This window comes from Callospermophilus lateralis, chromosome 5 (assembly GCF_048772815.1).
Source record: "Callospermophilus lateralis isolate mCalLat2 chromosome 5, mCalLat2.hap1, whole genome shotgun sequence".
Classification (NCBI taxonomy): domain Eukaryota; kingdom Metazoa; phylum Chordata; class Mammalia; order Rodentia; family Sciuridae; genus Callospermophilus; species Callospermophilus lateralis.
Window position 1 is genome coordinate 102,982,244 of NC_135309.1, and position 23,746 is coordinate 103,005,989.

General features: G+C 36.7%; 2 protein-coding genes across 3 annotated transcripts in view; one reads left to right on the forward strand and one right to left on the reverse strand.

Moving 5' to 3' along the window:
• The window catches only part of Msh3 (mutS homolog 3), a 188,163-nt gene extending 177,671 nt beyond the window's left edge, over positions 1 to 10,492 (reverse strand). Inside the window, exons 1-3 of the mRNA XM_076857073.2 lie at positions 10,233 to 10,492; positions 8,461 to 8,581; positions 1,276 to 1,496 (exon numbers count right to left, since the gene is read on the reverse strand). Of these exons, the coding sequence (XP_076713188.2) occupies positions 1,276 to 1,496; positions 8,461 to 8,581; positions 10,233 to 10,433 (543 nt within the window). The 5' untranslated portion in view covers positions 10,434 to 10,492. The remainder of the gene's footprint in view (positions 1 to 1,275; positions 1,497 to 8,460; positions 8,582 to 10,232) is intronic.
• The window catches only part of Dhfr (dihydrofolate reductase), a 216,281-nt gene that overhangs the window by 186,394 nt on the left and 6,141 nt on the right, over positions 1 to 23,746 (forward strand). Inside the window, exons 1-5 of one of the 2 annotated variants that reach the window (XM_076857071.2) lie at positions 10,212 to 10,751; positions 11,098 to 11,147; positions 12,631 to 12,736; positions 19,328 to 19,454; positions 22,622 to 22,737. In XM_076857071.2, coding sequence (XP_076713186.1) covers positions 10,666 to 10,751; positions 11,098 to 11,147; positions 12,631 to 12,736; positions 19,328 to 19,454; positions 22,622 to 22,737 — 485 coding nt within the window. In that variant the 5' untranslated portion in view covers positions 10,212 to 10,665. Of the gene's footprint in view, positions 1 to 10,211; positions 10,752 to 11,097; positions 11,148 to 12,630; positions 12,737 to 19,327; positions 19,455 to 22,621; positions 22,738 to 23,746 lie in introns of those variants that run through there. The other variant, XM_076857072.2, reaches the window with a different exon arrangement.

The following is a 23,746-nucleotide window of genomic DNA, read 5'->3' on the forward strand; positions in this document are numbered from 1 at the left end:
CACAGAAAAATCAAGTTGGCATTTTATGTACAAAGCAATAGTAGATAGGCTCTACGGAGACCCCAGGGTAAATGTTCCAATTAATAAAATGAGATTTCATAGACTTTATGATTTCTATCCTTAATAATCACCCTATACCATGGTGAACTGCTTCTCAGTATTAAAAGGCATTAAAAAAGAAAACATTCTTTCCTCTTCTGATGACCTAAGATAAATGAGTTAACCAATATTAGCCCATTTGAGACAGAAGTCCATAGATGTGAACTTTGTGGGAAGGGAAAACTGTAAGCAAAATTCTATTGTCCTAATCATTTTTATAAGAAAAAAGTACATTTCATTAAAATTTTAATAAATAAATATATATGCATATATATACACACACATATAAATTCAAAAAGCATTTCTCTAATTCAGTGATCATCAACCATATCTACACATTAAAATAAGAGCTTCTAAGAAAATAGCCATGCACAATTCTCAGTGAAGACCAAATAAATAAGATTCTGAAGGAAGGTTCTAAATACCAATTTTTGTTTTGTTTTGTTTTATTTTTAATTTCTCCAGATGAGTCTAATGTAAAGCTAAGGTTGAAAGTCAACCACTCGTCTGAATTATAGATTTCAATGATGGTGCCAGACCAGATTCTGCAATGATAAGAACCATTAATAAGTCACAAAATAAACAGTAAAAGAAGTAAAAACACATTTTAGTTGGTTTATCTCTAAGTTTACTTAATATATGCCAAGCTTTCAACTGGAAACCTCAAAACATCGATAGATAGATAGGTAGATAGATAGACAGACAGATAGACAGACAGACAGACAGACAGTCAGATGTATGTATGTATGTTGCCCAATATTATTTTCCATGCAAATCATGAAAACTTGAGAGTTATAATAAAATTATGCATGTATCAATAATCTAAAAAATTCCCCCAAGTCAGTGGTTCCTAATCCAGGTAGTAAGTACATCACAATCAGAGACTGTGGAATAAGGGAGGTTCTAAAATAAAGAGTATTGGCTCAAAATAATTTGGGAGTCAAATTTGTTTTGTTTTGTTTGAACACAAACCAATTCATCCTTCATAATACACAGCAAATTAGAATATCCATATGTTAGAATTTCTTATGTTTCACAATATGTCTGTGAAACAAAAGATCTGTCAGGTAACTCAGATGATCAGTCAAGTGTCCTTAGTGACCCCACAGAAACTAAAGGATTTCAGAACCTACTATTCTGGGTAACTGGAAATACATCTATATAACAATTACATACCTTTTGATTCACTTGGGATTTAGAATCTTCAGAATAAACTGCATTCTTTGCACGTTGAAAACTGATATCCTCAAAATCAGTACATTTTGGTAGAACTGCAAACCTCTCTTGAAGAGGTGCTATCTGGACTCTATTTTGAGGAATGGCAGAATCACAGTAGAATTCTTTCAGTTTTTCCAGAGACTTTGAGATAGTCCTGGTCCTCAGACATTTTTTTGGCTCTTGGAAAACAAATGAGAAGAAAATATAACCACGGTATTTTGGTCTCATTATGTCAACTTATAATAAACACAGAATTTTCTAAAAAGGGAGATTCCCATTAATGGACTGAACTATAATGTGATAAAGGAATAAAGAACATCAAATTCAGGGTAAAGGTGGCATATTCAAGCATACATCTGATTTCATTCACTGCTGAGACCCCATTGAATAACTACAGTAGCAAGCTGGGGCTAGAGTTCAGTGGTAGAGCTCTTGCTTCTCCTGCTCACATGCAAAGCCCTGGGTTCTACCTCAGCACTACAAAAGAAGAGAGAGACAAAGAAAGGAAAACTACACTGTAGTTTGATTCTGGTTTTTATTTGTTGGTTTGTTTTCACATTTCAGGACAGACAGGAGAGGAGAGGCAACAATTGCAAATGAAATCTCTGAAGCTAGAAGGGAAAATAGATGAGCTCTCACCAATCAACCCACCCAACTCAAGCTGAGTCCTAAGTCAATAGTTAAGAAAACCAAGGACCAATCCTATTTGCAACACAAAATGATCAAGAGACTGGGGAATTACGGCACCAGTAACTGTGGAAATGGAATAAGGGAAAATCTAAAATAAAGGCACTGACTTAAAGTAATTTAGTTTCTAGACCCCCCCACACTCCAAAGTCAAAGGCAACAATCTTTTCTTCACCTCAGCAGCTTATGGGAGATAGCTCTGGAAACAAGCATAGCTGATGGAGCAGCAACTCAGAAGGGTGATGGGAATGTACATTGACTATATGCTGACACCCCCAGCCTCTCCAGAACCTAGGAAGCTAGGAGGTTCCTAATTGAAGAATCTGACCAGATTAAGGGGAAAGCCTTAGATAATGACATCAAGGTCTCCCCAAGGAAATCCAATCACCCCACTCAAACACCTGCTTTCCTGCTTCCAAGCTTTGCACATGCTATACTTTCTACATATCAAAATTGTATTCATTCTTCAAGCTCCATCTCAAAGCTATCTTTTCCATGAAATTCTCTAATTCTCCCACCTTTAAATTGTTTTTCTTTTACATTCCTATAAGAAGCTCAAATTTTAATATAGTACACAATCTGCCTAAGTAGGAGTTGTTTATAAGCAAGCAATCCAAAGAGAAGGGATCTATCATTTATTGGATCTTTACCATGTACCACAATATATTATTTCACTCTTTAAAGCAATAGTATTAGGTAGCTATTAGCAAATATAAGGGAACTGGGGTTGCATGAATTTATCATCTTTTACCCTTCCTATGAAAGCAAGAATATTCTGAGGGCACAAGTGATATTCTGTTCATTTCTGAAAGTTTAAAACTTTCATATTTTAAGTGTGTACACAGATTTCCCTCCTGTGGTTTAAAAAAAAAAAAAAAAAAACTTTCCCAGAATGTAGGTCAGTGAAAATCTTGGGGTTGTAGTTTTTTAAAACACAAAACAAAAGACGGATCTTTAGCTGAAGTGTTAAAAACAGAAGTGAAGTACTAAGGCTCTATTGCATGGTGTATGTTTGTGGTTGAGTAAAACTCAAACTTCATCACTTCCTAAGAGATTTACTACATTTTATTTTTACTTATGTCTTAACGTTATTAGTGTCTTTTATCTCTGTATGATGGAAATACGAATTATGGTATGTTGCTGCTACTTTGCAACCCTTCTGATTCAAGAAAGGTGAAGCTTTAGGGACAGTCATACTCTGACAAAATTTAAAAACAATCCTGAAAACAATCAAAATGACCCATGAGGAAGTTAACTGATTGCAAGAATAAAGTACAACACTCTAAAGAAATACAAAATCCAGTAGGAAATAATAAAGAATTCAAAACAGACAGGATCCAATCAATTGCTGGACATGTGAAAAGTATGAAAAGTCAGTCCAATGATGCAGATCCAGAGAGGACAGATATGATGAAATTAATACATAGAGACGAGTTTTATAAATACACTCCACATAATGAGAAGGCAAAGAAAAACATAAGCAAAAAGAGGGGTAGAAGAAATACTTTTTCTATTAATAGTTTTACTGAGATATAATTCACACAGAGAAATTGAAGATTTTTTTTTAAAAAAAAGGAACTTCAGAGATAACATCTAAAATATCTAAAACAAACATTTCATTGAAAGTTCTTTATAGCAGATTAGATGCTACAGAAGAAAAGATCACTGAATTTGAAAGCACTCTATCCAAAATGAAATACAAGGAGAAATAAGACCTGAAAACAAAGCTTCAGTGATTTCAGGGACAATGTCATACTGAAATAAACAACATCCCTGAAATAAACAACATCCCTGAAATAAACTTTGAGAAGAAGAGAGAGGAAGGAAACAGAAAAAAGCAGTTGAGAAAATAATGCCTAAAAGAGCTTTCCAAATTTGATGAGAGCTTTAAACCCATAGACCCAAAAATCTTTAAATGAGCTTCAAGCAGGATAAAAATCAATTCAAAGTGGTCTAAGGCCCAACAAAATCTAATCTGTGGAAATCTATAATGATGAGAAAATCCTAGCCAAGAGAAAATGGACAGGAAAATTGGCCCTCTATAATTAAAACAAAACAAATGAACAAACCAAAAAACCTAGATTGTCACATGCTAAAAATCAAAAATCCTTGAACATCGTGACTCTCTTTCTTCTAAATACATGAATTATTCAATATATACTTTACCTTGTTAACTATGATTTCTCTTATTTTAAAACTATATTTTTTAGTACATTTTCCAAGGTATTTTCCTTTTGATTATTTCCATGATTTCCAAAATACATTCTAAAGTCACTTTTCGAAAGCATGTAAGTTTCCTTATGAATACAAAGTTTTCCTCTCCTGTGGATACCAGATTTTAAAAAAACACAATAAAAAAAATTGTAAGAACTGGATATGTGGCTCAGTGGTAAAGAATGGGATTTAACATGCATGAGGCCATAGGTTCCATCTCCAGCACCAAAAAAAAAACCCTTGTAAATTGAAAAATTGAGAAATGAAGCAGATATGAAAAATATTCAACATCCCTAGCAATTAGAAAAATGCAAATTAAAACTACATTGAGATTTTATCTCACTCCAGTCAGAATGGCAATTATCAAGAATACAAGTAACAATAAATGTTGGCAAGAATGTGGCCAAAAAGGTACACTCATACATTGCTGGTAGGACTGCAAATTGGTACAACCACTTTGGAAAGCAGTAATGGAGATTCCTCAAAAACCTTGGAATGGAACCACCATTTGACCCAGTTATCCCACTCCTTGGCATATAGCCAAAAAACTTAAAATCAGCATACTATAGTGATGAGGCCACATCAATGTTTATAGCGGCTCAACACACAATAGCTAAGCTATGGAACCAAACTAGATGCCCTTCAACGGATGAATGGATAAAGAAAATGTGGTATCTATACACATGGAATATTACTCAGCCATAAAGAAGAATAAAATTATGGCATTTTCTGGTAAATGGATGAAACTGGAGACCATCATGCTATCTGAAATAAGCCAATCCCCAAAAACCAAGGGCCAAATGTTCTCTCTGATATGCAGATGCTAACCCACAATAGGGGAGGGAGAATAGAAGTTCACTGGATTAAACAAAGAGAATAAAGGGAATGGAGGAATGGAGGGGGGATGGGAATAGAAAACACAGTAGAATGAATGAGACATAACTTTCCCATTTTCATATATGAATACATGACCAGTGTAATTCCACATCATATACAATCACAGAATGGAAAGTTATACTCCATGTATGCATAATATGTCAAAATATACTCTACTGTCATGAATATCTAAAAAGAACAAATAAAAAAATAAAAAGAGGGCTGGGGATGTGGCTCAAGCAGTAGCGCGCTCGCCTGGCATGTGTGCGGCCCGGGTTTGATCCTCAGCACCACATACAAACAAAGATGTTGTGTCTGCCGAAAAAATAAATATTTTTAAAACAATCCCCCTCTCTCTCTCCCTCCCTCTCTCTCTCTCTCTCTCTCTCTCTCTCTCTCTAAAAAAAATATTTAAAAAAAGAAAAAAAAAGAAATGAGATGAATCTATACAGTTGCATATTACCTAGAAAGAAAAAGAATGAATGTAATTTAGAGCAGTCGAAATTATAGAGGCAGAAAGTAGAATGGTGTGGAGAGCAGATGAACCCATAGTCATTGGCTGATCCTGCAGTGTTGGCAAAAGCCAAGCCTGGGAAATATTTCTTGCCAAAAAGCAAAGAGGTTAACAGCCTTGACACTGGCTCTGATGCTAACAGTTATCAGACGTTCCAATACAGTGGGCTTCCTGGGTACAGCAGGATAGCCATAAAAATGTTTCTATCTCTGTAACTTTTTATGCACAAAGAAACTTCTTGATAACTCAGAAGCCTTGAACAATTTACAATGCCCCTATAATTTAACTTCCTGATTATGAGACCCTATATAATAAATTTGCAGAGCTAGTTCCAGGTCACTGTTCCTCCTTTAGAGGGCAGTGTCCCACCTGGCCCTAGCTTTGCTTAAAAATGTTTTCTTTTTCTTTGTGTTTTTCTCCATCTCCAGTCACCCCTACTTAAGATCCTTTGTTGATGCTTGGCAGGTTGTGGCAGAATGGTAGCTGCCAGAACTGGAGGTGGGAAAATGGGAGTTATTATTCAATGGGTAGAGTTTTAGAAATGCAAAAGGAAAAAAGAGTTCTGGAGATGAATAGTAGGGATAATAGAACAATATAATTGTACTAATACCACTGAACTGCACACTTAGAAATGGTTGATGGTGAATTTTATGTTTCTTACAACGTAAAAAATAAATTTTTTTAAAAAAAGGAATGAAGTACTGCTACCACACTGATGAACCTTGAAAATACGATACTAAATAAAACATATACAAAAAGCCACAAATTGTATGATTTCATTTATATGAAATTATTTCAATAGACAAATCCACAGCAGAAAGTAGATTAGTGGTTGCCTAGGGCTGGAGAGTATTACAAGGAAAAGAAGGTAGCTGTGACTGGGTATAGGACTTCTTTTGGGATGATGAAAATGTTCTAAAATTGACTCCCTGCCACAGCCTTCAGCCCCAGTGCTAGGGATCAAACCCAGGGCCTTATGTATGCTACACAAGTACTCTTTACCACTGAGCCATATCCCAATGCCCTAAAATTAACTTTGATAATGTTTGCACAAATCTGGGAACAACTTAAAAGTCATTAAATTGGTGAACTATATGGTATGAGTCTGTATTTTAATGATTGTTATTAAGAAGAAGGAGGAGGAGGAGGAGGAAGAGGAGGAGGAAAAGACGACAACAACAACCCTGGGTCAGAACAGACACCCACATTCTGAATGCCGATTTTTTAAAATATTTTTTTAGTTATAAATGGAGACAATATCTTTTTTCTTTGTTTGTTTATTTTTACGTGGTGCTGGGGATTTGAACCCAGTGTCTCACACATGCTAGGCAAGCGCTCTACCACTGAACCACAACCCTGGTAACCCTGAATTAACAAATGACAAGCATTTTAATTTCAATAATTTCCAATCTCAACTGTCCTGTGTGGCCCCCGTTAAGCCACTTAACTATGGCAGCCCTCAGTTCTCCTCACCTGTCATCTACCTTTTCCTCTACAAAAGAAAATAAAACAAGGTTTTTAGGAAGAATAAATGAGCTACAAGAAGCTTTAGAGTAAAAGCAGACTTTAAAAAAAGAGCACTCACTGCTAATAGAATTTACTGAAAAACTGAACAATCAGGTCTATATAGAGCAATGAAACAAAAAGAAAAAAGTCAAAGAGCCCCAGAAAATGCAAAATTAACCAGTGGCAAATCTGTCAAGTCATGCCTCCTTCAAGCCCCCTCCAGAAAAGAAAAGGACTATGGTATTATCAGATGTTATCAGATATATTTTTCTCATTAGTCATACATCTCCATTTTTGTAGTTAGTTCTTATTCATGTTGGCCCTAAATCCAAGTTTTACCATTTATATGGAAAAACAAATATTCCACTTATTATCTCTAGAGGTATAGACAGTTATCTTCAATGAATTGGGACTTCTTGTTTATTTGTCTGTTTTATGTTCTGGGAATTATGAATAAAGATGGATTTCCTGTCTCTTCTTATCACAAATTCTCTGGAGCCAAAAACTAGAAAAAAATCTGCTCACTCAATCATCTGCACCCAAAATCACCTCTGGAAGTCCAGAAGCTCAGCAATGCTGGGTTGTTTCGTTTTAATTAACAGTTCTTGTTGTAGATGGACACAATACCTTTATTTTTTTAATTTATATGTGGTGCTGAGGATTGAACCCAGTGTCTCACATGTGCTAGGCAAGCGCTCTACCACTGAGCTACAACCCCAGCCCCAAACAATGCTGTTCGCACTCAGTGCTTTTTCACATATAGAAAGCACAGCTCTGTGCAAAAAAAAGGAGAGAGTATATCTACATGTCCTGATATTGAATATTGTTTAAAATGTTCTATTAAGTGCAAAAAGATAGTTGTAAATTAGTATATGTAGTATAATATAACATGTAAACTATGATAATTATTACTAATTAACTAATTTGGGGGTCTGTGTTGTGCACACATATGTGTGTGTAAATATAGAAAAATCTGGAACAACACATAGTACCCAAACAATGAGCAATAGGCCTCATTGAAAGGGAAGGTCTTTCACTGTCTACCATCCAAATTTCTGTACTGTTTGAAATTTTTATAACAAGAATATCTCATTTTTAAAAACATGACAAAAATGGTTAGAGTGGAAAAAAAGAGAAAGTTGGGAGAACTATAGCCAAATTGCAGAACTCCAGCTCCTCCACTGTCCCCCTCACCTCCTATACATACCACCACAAACTCAAGCACAATAGTTATCATTGTCCAAAAAGAACAAAGGTTCAACTCTCCAAGAGCTTTCTCTGCCCTCCAGAAAAACCCAAGAATATCAGAGCCATGACTGCTGAGAAGAATCATCGCTCAGACTCACCAGGGTTACCAGGCATTACCAAGTCACTTCTTTCTTCCTTTTCTTGGACTTTCTTTGCTTTCTTTTTAACAGGCCCATCTTTCTCCAGTGATCTTTTTTTTCCTTTGTTAACTTCCGTAGCCTACATACAAAGGTCACAAAATGAGGTGTTATCTATTCTGTGAAAGCTTGATGTATGTGAAGTAATTTAAACATTATTTCTGAATGACACCAACTTCCCTGCAATCCATTCCTCACAGAATTATTTCTGTTAGCTCTGGAAAGGCCTGAGTTAACTGTTTTTACCCCCATCAAAGACAGGGTGGAAACTGGCAGGTCATGAGCCTCAGAACCTCTAGTCCTGCTAGAATAAATGAAACTAAGCCATATAATACCTTCCTTTACTCAATCAGCCTTTACTTATCTCAAATTATAAAACCTGATTCACCGCACTTACATGTTAAATAAAATACCCCTAAGAAATAAAATAGTACTTATCAAAGTCAAAATTAGGAGTCAAAGATTAAATAAACAATATCACTTTTTAAATACTAATCATTATCTAACTATGTCCTGTTTAAATACAATATGTTCACCATTGAAGTTGCCACAAGACTATGAACTATCTATTGGCAGGAAATCTGACAAAAATTTAAGTCCTTCACCAAATAGTCTCTAAATGGTAGACGCAAAATAAAATTTTGGTGAATTCGTGAAAATTAGGTCATCCTTTAAAAAAAAAAAAAAGGAAAAGAGAGGAACAATTACTATAGGAAAGAAATGTAAATGAAGAGAAGAACTTTTTAAAGCAGCCTAGTTGTAACTCCATTAAAATATGGTTTGTGACTAAAATTCAGTCTGTAATCCCCTTCCACACATCCTTAGTTTGGGAAGTACACAGGGTACCCTAGGGAAGACTCCCTCTTGGGAAAGCACAGAGGGGGGGAGGGGGGAGGGGGGAGGGGAGGGGAGGGGGAGGGGGAGGGGTGGAAGGAAGGAAGGAAGGACAAAACAAAAAGTCTTAGTTTATTTCACTTAAGATTGGCAAGCAACAGGGACTGGGGTTGTGGCTCAGAGTTAGAGCGCTCGCCTAACATGTGTGCGGCACTGGGTTCGATCCTCAGCACCACATAAATATAAAATAAAGATACTGTGTTCACCTATAACTAAAAAATAATATTAAAAAAAAGATTGGCAAGCAACAAAGTATCCAATGATTGACCACTGGCATTTATAGACACTTTATCCATCCAAATTGAACGTCACACACTAAGACGTGAACTACAGGTCGTGACCACTACTCAGCTTCAGCCCACAGTGATTTGAAATATTCAGCAATGCTGTTCAGTCCTAAGAACTACATGTGAGCAGCTTTCTTAAAGTCACCCAACCAAGCGTGTAGAGAGAAGCCCCTTTTCAAACATCAGTCCAGGAAAGAAAAGAGGGAAGATTAAAAGATAAAAGTATCCCAGACCAACTGGCACTCTCCATTCGTCAAAATGGAAAGTCCCTTCAGGTCTCCTCTTAACAACCAGCGGGACCTTGGCCTCAAATCTATTCCCTCAAAACAGGTGATGCAAAAAAAAAAAAAAAGAGGTAATGCAATCTCTCAGCCACACCAGGACGTGCACCCAGCTGGGCTTTCCCAGCCCCTGCTTCCCCGGCCCCGCCTCTTCCGTTCTCTTCCGGCCCCATCATCTCGGGGATTCTCGCGCACGGTCGTCGCCTCCTCTTATTCCTCTCACAAGCTCCGCCCCACCTGATGGCCCCGCCCCGCCCTGGACCGAACCCACCACCAGCGGCGGCAAATGAGGCTGGGCGGTGGACGCTAAGGGCGCTGCGGAGTCGTGGTTTGCCTTCGCGGCGGCTTCCGTGGGAGACGAAGTGGATTTGAGGCTTCCCGTGGAGTGAAAGAATCGGCTCAAAACTGCTTGTCTCCCATGGGCTGGGCCGGCTGCAGAAAGACTGCCCGATACAGGCTTCCGCCGAGACATTGCAGGACGGGCAGTAGTGGCCTGCCTACAGGGCCCAGCCGGTAGCGCGAGCCCGCCGCCGTTCCCGGGAGTCTGCGGGAGCGAGCACGCCGCGACCTTGCCGTGAGGCGGGGCGGAGGCGGGGCCTTGCCTCCTCAAATGAGACAGAGGGGGCGGAGTGGCTATCATTTCGCGCCAAAATCCGAGCGGAATCCGGGTGTAGCAGGGGAGCTGGGTGATCACTGCTGCTGTCATGGTTCGTCCGCTAAACTGCATTGTCGCCGTGTCCCAGAACATGGGCATCGGCAAGAACGGGGACCTGCCCTGGCCCCCGCTCAGGTATCAGCCGGGCTGGAGGTGAGGGTATAGAGGCTGCGCTCACTGGCTTTAATCTGGTCACCTGGGCGGGGACGCACAGGGTCGACTGGCCAACTGGGACCAGTTCCAATGGACAAGGACATGTAGACCCTAGGTGGCCTCCGCGGCTACAGCACAAAGCCAAATTGTTGATTTCCCACCGGATCCTGCTTCCCTGCCAAGGCCTCTGCTCTGTGGTGCTCTGGCCTAGGGCAAAGTCCCTGGCCTGGAGAACACCACCCTCTGCGAAGTACAATGTTTGTCATGCGTTAGAACCTGAGCCAACCAGATAATGTTTTGAGTAACGCTGTGTTTCTCTAACTTGCAGGAATGAATTCAAGTATTTCCAAAGAATGACGACAACCCCTTCAGTAGAAGGTAATGAAGGCATTTTTAAATGATTGGGATTGTCAAGGATTTTTCTTGAAGTTTTCCGATGCAAATGTTGTTTTAAATGGAAAGCTTCACGTTAATCTGGGATCTTTAATCTTACTAAAAATCTGTCTGAAGTTCCCAAGGTTCATTAAGCGTCCCTTTTTTAAAAATTCTGGGCACATGTACAGTTCAGGTATTGCAAAATTGGCAGCTGAACAGAGGTCTTCACATTGGAGGTAAGCACTCCAAATGGAGGCCAAAGGAGGTCTTTGGAAGAGCTGCTGGGAGAGATGGTAAACCTTAACTGGGCAAAGAAGAAGAGAGTGGCTACAGAATCCTCCACATGAGTTATTTGGAATGTAATTATGATGCATGAAGGCATCAATGATGAACTCTCAGCATTTCAGTGTGGGAGAGTCTCAGTGACTAGAAGAATTAAGGAGTGGAGAATGGTGTGTGATTGTGATGAGGATGATTTTGAGTTGTCTGTAAGGACATCCAGGACAATTTCAGACAGAGAGAGCTAGGTGAGTTGAGCTATGGGAGAAAAGAGGATAAACAAAGAAAAAAATATGAAAATGGAGGAATACCCTGCTTAAAACCTAAGAAACGTGTATTTATGGGTATAGGAAGAGGAATGGCAGAATAAATAAGGAAAGTCAGAGGGAGCAGATGCTGCATAACATTAGTAAAAGATATAAGGCTCTTGGATTTGGCTATTATGTCGCTGGTAGAGGCAAGATGGCAAGAGCGGAAAGCTCAAGGGACACAAATCCCTCTCAAGAATCCTTAAGTATGATCTGATAATATTAATGTTTCTTTCATTCAAATGTCTTGACTCAAGGTTTTTTTTTTCCTCCTGAGAAGTCAAAAATGGAATCTATATATATCAGATTTTTACAAAAGCATTATCTGTGGAAGTATAATGCTGAAAAGGCAAGAGTTCAACTTAACCTGTTTTAAGATAAATTGAGGAAACTATTAAGGAACTGTTTTTTTAATTATGATGATGGAAATCTACAAAGTACCCAAATATGAATAGTGTGATTATATCCAACAATGATAACTACTCATATACTGAATATTGTTCTAATTCTAATCCCCCCAACAATTGTAGAGGTAGGCACTATTCTTATCCCTATTTCATAGCCAAGGAAAGTAAGACGGAGGAGTACTCTGATTGATGCCTGGTTAATAATGATAGAATGCATTGGATTAGAACACTTCAAGCCAAAATCTTTCGTCTTTACTACATTATACATAGTTGCAATTGATTATAATTAAATATTGGATATAAGTTGGGTAAAGTCCAAGGGGAAAATAATTACTAGGAAAGATAAATGTAAATTTTGGTAAAGCTGTTTTAAGTTTTAATATTTTTAAAGCAAATCCACTAGATGTCACTATGACAAATATCTACATGTATATGATTAAAAATATATGTATAGTCCCAAAATATATTTATCCTTTTCATGTGATTTTATAGGTAAACAGAATCTGGTGATTATGGGTAGGAAGACCTGGTTCTCTATTCCTGAAAAGAATCGACCTTTAAAGGACAGAATTAATATAGTTCTCAGTAGAGAACTCAAGTAAGTACTATAACATAAAGTCACCACAGGAAAGTCATGTTCCATTTATTAAAGTGCATACCAGTATATGACAAGATGAAATAGTATAAAAGTAGCTATTAGTGAAGCTACCTAATATCACAAAGGTAATTACAGAAAATGAATAAATTGTTACACCACATGGCAACTTATTCTGCTCCTTAAGTGACTAATGGATTTTCACACCTTGAAATGTTATATTAAACATTAAATCTCACTATAGTAATAGATTTGCAAGTTCCCTTGAACCTTCAATAAACTTAAATATCAGTTATACAATGTAATCAATAACTTTTTCCTAGTTTCACATAAAATCACAATATCCAAGTTTGGGGATTTGCCAAAATTAAGCAATTATCCTGTCTCTTCAGTTGACTTAACACAAACATAAGAAGATGTGAATTTTAGGATGGATGAAAAGTGGTTATAATCTTATGCCCTGCTATTCCTAGTTAACTGGATTACCCAAATATCACTGCACTTGTGTTCATTACCCCGTGTCTGAAGGTAAAATATTTTAAAGCATTGGAAATGGCTCTAGGGATTGTCTAGAGAAGGGAGCATGTCTAGTTGGTTTCTGCTAACAATGGAGTAGATAGTTCCTGATGCCAGAAATGCCAAGGCGAAAAGCAGGGTGTGGAATTATTGATAAAACAACCCATGAAGTCATCTCTGGTGGCTTCCATGCCATTTACACCACATGTAGTATATCCTGATTTCTATTTTGTTTCTTTTTGTTGATAGTGGCATTGGTCCTAACCTACTAAAATAATTTTCCATACCTCATGGTTTTGCTTTGGTGGAGGGGTAATGCAAAGTAAACTTCAGGGAAAGTTTGGGATCAGCATGTTGAGCATTCTTCCTTAAACTAATAATGTAGTTACCAAAAAGAGTGCAGTATCATAAGGTACTACTTGCTTTACAACAGTGGTCATAATGGTCATAATATTCCTCTCCTGCATGTATCAGTTAGGGTTCAACCAGAGGATAGTTATCTATATGGAATTTTTTTTTTTTTTTTTTTTTTTTGAGGCAGTGTCTTGCTAAGTTATCGAGAATGGCCTTGGGCTTAGCAATTCTCCTGCCTCAGCCTCCCAGATCATAGGATTACAGGCATGCACCACTGTACCTGACTTTATTTATTTTTTTATTTATTTTTTAAATTTTGAAATAGGGTCTCACTATGTCGCCAAGGCTGGCCTTGAACTTGTGATCCTCCTACCTCAACCTTCTGAGTCACTATGGATACAGGCACTTTATATCAGTCTTATTGCAAGGAATTGGCTTTCACAGTTGTATGTGAGACCAAAACTCTTTGGAGCAGGCCATTGGGCTGAAATTCTCTAGCCAGGGCTAAGGCAACACAGGTAAAATTTCTTCTTCTTGGAAACTTCAGCTCTGTTCTTAAGGCCTTTGAATTGATGAATCAGGCCTACCCAGATTAAAGTCAACTAATTACAGATGTTATCACATCTACAAAATACCTTGGCAGCACCACTTTGAATACTCTTTTAATAACCAGTAACTATGGCCTACCCAAGTTAATATGCCCTGGGAAAGAAAAAAGTTGCACAGCTATAGGCTTACAGATTCAGGCTCATAGAGATTTTCTGCCACATCTGTCCTAGAATGTCGTAGGTAAAAAACTAGATTTACCAGGATTGCATTGATTGCCTCGAGGTGATGGGAAATACACTGATGTGTGTCCTGCCATCTGCCTTGGTCTTTATGCTATTCCTTCTCCTGGTTGCTAGGATATTCTGATGATATCTTTTCTTCATAGAAACCAAATTCACAGAGTATATTGCCAATCCCAGAGACTTTTAATAACATGAATACTATTCAAGTTTATTTATGACTATCTTCAACTAAAATAAACAAAGAAATCTCAGTGGGGAGGATGTTCAGTTGAGCCAGGATTTCTCCTTAAATGATGAGTCTAATTTTTTTTTTTATGATTCCCCCTGCGGTGTATGTAATTGGGTTTAGCTGCTTTTTACGTATGTATATATAACATTTTTTGGTGTATTTCACTTTTTTTAGGGCTGAGAAAATTTGAAGTCTTTATTATCAAGCATACCAGAGAAACAGTAATGCCAGTTAGTAAAATATTTTACTAGGGTTTTGTTGTTGTTCTCCTGTCTCCCTGCTTGTTAGCCAGTTCCACACATATACTGAGAACCTGGTGGGTCCTGCACGAAAGGGCAGAGTTTAACAATCAGAAACCACTATTTTTTGTGCAAGTTTTTAAAGGTACTTAATTTTTTTTTAACCTCTTCCCCAGTACAGAAAGAAATTGAATCCTCTAAGTAACCTCAATTCAGTGCCAAACATACTTATTTGTGGTAACTATTTAGTTAATAAGGGATGGGAGAAAGTGTTTTTCCAAAGCTTTCTGGACAAATTGTGACTTTTTAAGAGAACCAAGGATGGAGAGGGTGATTACTAATAGGTCTCTTTTTGTTGTGAAATAGTGGTAGTTACACAACTCTAAATATACTGAAAATCACCAATTTTTATACTTTAAAAGGGTGAATTGTGTGGTATGTGATTTATATCATACAAAGCAGGTTTTTAAAGTATTTGGTACCAAAAATTAAGTAAAGAATTTTTACTACAATGCTTCTTGACACCATCTCTAAAAAATCCAAAATATCTTCCATGATTTAAGATGTTGTAAATCATCTTCAATCCATGAAAGTTATCTAAATTTTATATCATGTATATATATTTTTCATCTCACTCTCATATCTTTTCTAGTGATTAAAACACTCTCTGCTTCTTAAAGCCTATCTCTCCAACTCATAAATTTAGCATAGCAAACACTGACAGACCTTGCTTCTTAAGTCTACCCTGGTACCTAGTAACTTTGGGGCCTTCAGCAGGTTAAACCTAAAAGTTTGCTAAACCTAAACTTCTTTACATACTAAGTGGATTAATAATGACAGTTTTTGAAGGTTCACTGAAATTTTATATATAAAGTTTCTGCTCACAAGATACCTTACATGTCAGTTCCTACCCCCACACCTTGTAAATTTACATGAACAAAATCACAATGAACACATTCATGATCTCATTTTCTTTTCTTCTTTTTTTTTTTTTTTTAATAATTTTTTTTTCTTTCTCTCTTTGGTGCTGAGGATCAAATCCAGTGCCTCACATGTGCCAGGCAAGCACTCTACCATTGAGCCACAACCCCATCCCCTCATTTTCATTTTAATATAACACTTTTTCTTTTTTTCCTTGATTGTGAGACAAAAATCTCATCCTATCTAAATTACTATTTTCCTCAACTCCCACTTTTTTCTAAATTCTATTTTTCTCTGACCTCAGGACCTTGTATTATTTCCCCATCCATTGGCATTTTAATCCTCACCACAGATTACATTCTTCTACCCTCAACTTTGTCACAGCTTTCTTGTGTTAAACAACTGCACTGTAACTATCAATAGTATCTGTGGGTAGTCTGTCATCTCTGTGCTTTTGCACGTCTTTATCTTCTTTGACACCCAGCTAAAGAGTCATTGTTCCCTCTTCACCCCAACCCAGATGATGTACTGTTTCTGGAGTCCTGAAGTATCCTCTGCGCATCTTCATTGTGTGTCTTTTTCATATGTTATGGCCACTGCTAAGATATTCTTTTGACTACCATCATGATCTTTTGGGTGCCAGGACTACTGTTTTGTTTTTGAAATCTCTTGTCGCAGTATCTAACACAGATATAGCATAGTAGGGATTCAGAACTCTTCAAAAGGAATGCTCCACAAGTTACTTATAGAAAGAGAATAATCCCACTTGGGAAAAGTTTGCAAACTGTTTTTTTCCCCATTTAATTATTTACAGAAAATAAATTTCTATAAATATCTGTAGTGGTCACATGAGGATAGATCATACTTGAAACAGTTGGTAATTGTTGGAAATCAAATTTTTAAAGGCTGAGTATAAATGGTCTCAAGTTGAACATTATTTCTCAATAAGACACCATTCTAGCCTGAGGCTTTTGTTATTAAGTAGTATCCCAGCAGTCCCCAAAGATAGCAGGCCAGAATTTGATCTGCCATGCACTTATCTTTCACATCAAGCACAGTGGGAAGGGATAAGGTCTCTATAGCAGCCTGGAGTAATCAGATAAAGCTGCTTGATGCCAGAGGACATGGGGTAGGGGGGTTGCCTAATCTAAGCCCCAGCATCCCAATGTCTCAGGCCTGGTATCTCAGGCACTTAAAGCCCCTGGTCACCCATTAAATATCTGTTGTAATGTTAGGCTGCTGGAGTTCAGCTACCACGCCCACCAATTCCTAGCTGTGTGATCATTGGTTACTTAACCCCTCATCTTTAATCTCACCTGTAAAAAGGAATAATACCTACGTAAGATTAGTATTTATATTAAGTGGAATGCCTACTGTGTGCATCATATTATTTCATCATCACAAAACTCTTGGTCAGAAACAAGATACCAAGAATACCCACACGGGTCTTGACACAGAATACATGTACTGTTACATACCAGCTCTCCCTTCTTGGAAAATCCAATCTGGATTGGTTTGAAGAAAGATTATAGGCAGGAAATTAGCACTAAAACAAGGCATGATATAAAATGTTTACTATGTGTTATTCACTGTTCTTTTCTACAATGTGTGCTGCAAAGGGACTAACAAACTCAAAACATTAGCTGGACTTTTTGCCTGTTCTTTTTTAGCCATCTAAGGGTCTAGGGTTTCCTGTGAAACATTTCTAAACTAATGTTTTAGCAACATTTTGCAGAAGCATTTCCTCCAGCCTTTGCTAAAACTTAAATCTGAAACCAATCCTTAATCAGGTTTTTGCTTTTGCAGACTCACTACAAAGGGCAATGAAATCTTCACAAAATTATCACCCCTTTCTTTGAGGTCCACACCAACCATTTTTAACACCTTGGAAGTCATATTGCTATTATACACCCACTTTAAGGATACTGCTTTCTGTATGAGCATGGTGGCACACACCTGTAATCCCAGTGACTCAAGAGACTAAGCAGGAGCATCACAAATTCAAGGCCAATCTGGGCAATTTAGGGAGACCCTGTCTCAAAATAAAGAATTTTAGGAAGTTTCAGGAAGGTAGCTCAATGGTAAAGTGCCCCTGAGTTCAGTCTCTAGTACCACAAATAAAAAAAGAATGCTTCTTTCAGTTTTTCCTCATGTCAGTTCCTGTATCACCAATTTCCATTCTACTCCATCTTTATTATCCATCCTTACTTCAGCATCTTTACTTACTAAAACCACCATGACTATTTCAGTCATCCTGTACTTTATTAACTAGACTATCTTCTCCAATTCCAAATTTTTGTCTTCTAAGTTTCCTCCCTGAACAGCCTAGTCCAACTCAGCCCTTATGACTGCCCTGATTCCTTAAGAGATAGTTCATTTAACTTCACCCTGGTCTCCATTTCTTTTTCTAGCCTGAGTCAAAGTATATTCTTTGCTCTATCCTAATTCCTTTACCAGATGACAAAGAGTGAAAAAGCAAAATAAATTTCAGGAGGAGAGGGAGGATGCAACCAAGAGAATGAATAATCCCCATTAGTTCTTGATTAATCATTGTTATAACCTCTAGTTCAAAGGCAGTTATGTAATCTTTTTAAAGCACCAGCCTAAGACCTTGACATTGAATTGTAATTTTTGTTCCGTATCTAATTACTATGAAAGCCTAGTTCTGCGTGTTTCCTCATTTATAAAGGGAATTAGACCCCCTCCTCCCTGCCAAAACAATAATTGGTTTGGAGGTTGAGAGAGATTGTTAGTTCACATAAACGGTAAAATTATTGAACTTTTTCCCTTTTGGGTTTTTAATTATATAAGTAGCAAAAAGCTGATTTTCAAATAGTTCACCCATTTCTGTTTGTTTGGAACAGTAGAGTTTTTTTTCCACTCCCCAAAGGTATTAGCAGTTTGAATATTGCTGCAAACTTTTCTACATTCAAACATTCTCTTTCCAATATTTTATTATGAAAATTTTCAAACATACACAAAGAACTTTAATAGCTATATACCACCGCTTAGATTCTACGAATAACATTTTTTTGTGTTAACTTTATCACATATCCATCTGTTCAGTTTGTCTTGTTCATATTTGCATGTCAAAATTAATTGCAGCCTTCTATTCTTCATACATATAATTAACTAGAATTCAGTATTTCTCTATGGTTTTTTTTTTCAAGGTAAATATTACAATGAGGTGACAAGTCTTAAATGTACATTTATTAAAGTTTTGATAAATGTGTATACCTGTGTAACCCAGCCCCTATCAAAGCTACAGAAAAGATAACCCCCAGAAAGTTTTCTAATGTCCCCTCACAATTCTTTATGCCACTACTTTAGAGACTACTGTTGTGACTTTATATCACATGTGATTTTGATTGACATATGGACCCTAGATGTACAAAGGTAGGTAGGTATTGATTGTAGGCCATATTTTTTTTAAAGGATTCATATTTATAATGATTTTGGTTTTATAATCACTGCTTCCTATTCATATAATTTGATTAATGTGGATGGGTTTTACAAAAATTGTATGTAATTCTTTTACTTTTAGAGAACTTCCACAAGGAGCTCATTTTCTTGCCAAAAGTCTGACCGATGCCTTAAAACTTACTGAGCAGCCAGAATTAGCAAGTAAAATAGACATGATTTGGATAGTAGGAGGCAGTTCTGTTTATAAGGTAAGTAGAGTTATCTACAAATAAAAAGAAATGTTCCCTACTTTCTTTTAGTTCTTTTGACATTTAAAGGGAGGTTGGGAGGAAACATTAAGCCATAAGCATAAGAAACAGTACATTATCTCTAAAAAAGTTAGATATTTTGTCTTTCTGAATTATTTGATTTTGTCCCTGCAACGTAAGCTAAATAAAAATGTAAAAGTAAAATGTTTTGTCTATACGAGTATTGCCTCTCTTTTTATGGTGAGAACACTTAAAATCATTCTTGAGCCATTTTCAAGAGTACAATATAAGGTTGTTAATAACTATAGTCATCACGTTGCATGATAGACCTTATTCTTCCTATCTAACTTAAATTTTGTGTCCCTTAAACAACATCTCCCCACATACCACTTTATTTTCAATTCAAAATACTAGTTAATATTTACAGCTTAAGAACCATTCTAAATGTCTCCCCAAGATTTGCATTTGCACTGTACTAGTTTCTACCTCCACCCCCATCCCCATACCCTAAATAAGCTGTTATATACCTTCTCTTACAGGATGAAAATCTCACTGAGAAAAGAGTAGGGGTCTAGTTGATGTATACTAACTAGATGTATATGAATTTGTTAAAAGCAGAAAGCTTTTCCTCAATAATTTTCATTTAATGTAAGGACATAAGAGAAGGGTTTCATGATTTCAGATCAAAAGGGTAAATAGTGTGTTAAAGAAGAATTCTTTTTCCTGATACAAATTGACTTCCAGCTTTAAAAAAAAAAAAAAAAAAAAAAAAATTGAGGATACTAAATAGAATTCTTTGGCTCTTGACCTGGGTACAGTGCTGAGGCAAGAGGATATTAAGTTCAAAGCCAGCCTCATCAACAGCAAGGCACTAAGCACCTCAGTGAGACCCTGTCTCTAAATCTCTAAATAAAAAGGACTGAGAATGTTGATGAGTGCCCCTGAGTTCAATCCCTGGTACAACCCCCCCCCCAAAAAAAAAAAGGCACTATTGAAAGGGTAACATTTAGAGGGAAAAGAAAAATCAGTCCCTACCTTTTGGGGTTTAGGGTAAAATATACACTGAAATTATTTGAGAAAGAAAAGTTATTCCAGGATCTTAGAAGGGATTATAAAAACTCTCAGTTTCTTATGTTCCTGATTCCACAATCTCTTATTTTTTTCCCCATTGTAATAAGGGGAAATGAACATATTTCTTCTTTAATCTTTCCATCCATGTATGAATTTCTTCTAGAAAACAAGTTCATTATTTATTATGTATCACATTTTGAGTGACTCAAATCATATCACTTGAAAATGTACTTTTTAATAAGCACTAAGTACTTAAAAGCATGTATATAAAATGACTTTTGTATAAGGAAATAAAGCTTTCAGGTAATTTGCGTTATTCACGTGCCTCTCATCACAGCTGCTCATCGGTCATTCAGGCTGATCTTCCAAGTACCATGTAAATAAAGTTTCATTGGAACACAGCCCCACTTGTTTGTTTAGTGTCATCTGTGGCTGCTTCTGCCTATAAAAGTAAGAAACCGTATGACCCTCAAACCCTAAAGTGTTTACTGCCTGACTATTCATAGAAAGTTTGCCTCACACCATCAACTTTGATATAGAACTTAAAATGCTGCTGTGATTGGTTAGTCCCGCTCAGTTGTTCTGGGTTTTGTTTGTTTGTTTATTTGTTTGTTTTGTTTTTTTGTTTTTTGTTTTTTGTACAGTAAGAATTTCTAGGAGCTAGGAATGTAGCTCACTGGTAGAATGCCTACCTAACATGCATGAGGCCCTGGGTTCAATCCCTAGCACCACACAAAAAAAGAATAGAATATTTATTTGGTTGTAGCAAAGATAACAATGGTTTAATGCAAATGTAAGTATTCAAAATAAAATTTGTTCAGTGTCCCGCTCAGTTTGTCTGGTTTTTTTGTTTGTTTGATTTTTGGTTTGTTTCTTTTGTTGTTGTTTGTTTGTTTTGTTTTGTTTTTGTATAGTAACAATTGCTAGGGGCTGGGAATGTAGCTCAGTGGTAGAATGCCTACCTAGCATGCATGAGGCCCTGGATTCAATCCCTAGCAACACACACACACAAAAAAAAGAATATTTATTTGGTTGTAGCAAATATAACAGTGGTTTAATATAAATGTAAGTTTTCAAAATAAAATGTGTTCAGTTCCCTTATTTGGAACTTTAAGAATAACAAACACCTGGAATTTTACATATGTATGTATGCATATAAAAATATTTTTTCTTTTAATCTATACATGTTTGAGAATCATTATTACTGCAAAGCAAAATACACAAAAAGCGTTATTGCTTTGTTGGGTCTGTAAAGGATTCATACTGTTTATTAAAATTTTTAAGATATTTGTTTGAGAGCAATCCTTTCCGTAGAAACTGTCAATAGAACTGTAGATAATAGTTAGAAAAATCATTTAACAAAAAAGGCTATAGTTGTTAGCAACAAGAGACATGTTAAATTACTGTATTGAGGAAAGAAAGCAATATTAAATTTTACATGAGTATACTGAGTAGGCCCTTGGTGTTCAGTAGTCAAGATCACATGAAACTGTACTATCTTGTATGGATATACATATGTAAGTTTTTCTTTGGAAAGTAACTTGATAACTTTGGATTAATGTCCCTTATTTATTTATTTATTTATTTATTTATTTATTTATATTTGGTGGCCCTGGGCCTTACACATTCAGATTAACTCTTTTTTTTTTTTCAATATTTTATTAGTTGTTGATGGATTGTTATTTATTTTCAGGTGGTGCTGAAAATCAAACCCAGTGCCTCACACATGCTAGACAAGCGCTCTACCACAGAGCCACAACTCTAGCCCCAGATTAACTCTTAAAAGAGCAGCCAAAGGAAAACAACCAAACTGAATTCTTAAATTAAAAAGTATTTCTCATAAGCAAACTAGAGACCAGAATATAATAATTATCGATTATGATTAGTTCCATTCTTCAGGTAACTAAGGCACATTTTAGAGGATCCCAGATTTAAGAATAGGGTATTTATGTAGTATACTTTGGCAGTAATAAACAAGTCCTTAAGGCCTAGTATAAGGCATTTCTTTCGTAACTAAAACAAACAAAAATCTTAGAGTGTCTATATCTTATGATATAGATTAAGGAAAGTGATGCCTTTTTTGTTTTGTTTCAAAGGAAGCCATGATTCAACCAGGCCATATTAAACTGTTTGTGACAAGGATTATGCAGGAATTTGAAAGTGACACATTTTTCCCAGAAATTGATTTGGAGAAATATAAACTTCTTCCAGAGTAAGTATAAAGTTCTTATTAAAGCGCTTTTGGACTTTCTATGTAAGAATTATAGGAAAGAACATTTTCTTCTTTCAGATTGAGTTCAGGGTAGGAATGTGTTTTGTATATAGATAAAGTTAGGAATCTTTAGACATCTTCAGTATACTTGGAAATGTTCAGGTTTTAATGATGTCAATAAAATCTAGAATTAATGTATTCAATTCACCCTAGGAGAGTCAGACATGTCCTAGGCACTGGGGAAATAGTATTGACTAGGCCTGATAATATTGCTGACCCCCTGGAGATACACTTTCTAGTCAGGGGGAGTGACAAGTGACAGTCATCAAAAGAAGGGTTGGGTAGAGAACTAAAACATTGGAATGTGATAGACATGGAGTAGTCTGAGAAGTCCTCTCAGAAGAATGACATCTATGGTGAGATCTAAATGTGAAGAAGCCAGCCATGTAATAGCAAGAAGAGAATTCCAGGAACCAGAAGTAGCTAGTTCAGAGGCTGAGGCAGAAATGAGGTTGTCCTCTTCCCTGAGTCTGACAGCCACTGTGGCCAGTGGGAGCAAGGGGGAGGCCAACAAGGGTCAAACTGGGTGCAGGTTTAGAGAGTCTGAAAGGAGAGTGACAATGTTCTAGCTGCTTTATGGGAATGGACTTCAGGGGGACAAGAGTGAAGCAAGGAGACCAGTTAGTAATTCAGATGAAGGTTGAGGGGACTCAGATAAAGGTGGTAGCGATGGTGGAGATGGAGAGAAGTTATACTTGCTTTCCTGTGCAGTTGTGACTCCAGCATGAGGCTGCTAAATCTAGAAAGCTCACAACATTTTTAGTTTAAAAGCACATTTCAGCCATATTCTATACAGAGAAAAAGATTAATTATATCAACCCTTTTAGACCAGCTTTTAGAGCATTCTTTCAGATATTCTCAGTTGTATCTAGTAATTATCCCTTGAGTGTGAGTTTGTTTTTGAAATGGCCCCTAAATGAACCTTCAGAGCAAAGTCAATAAATGGATG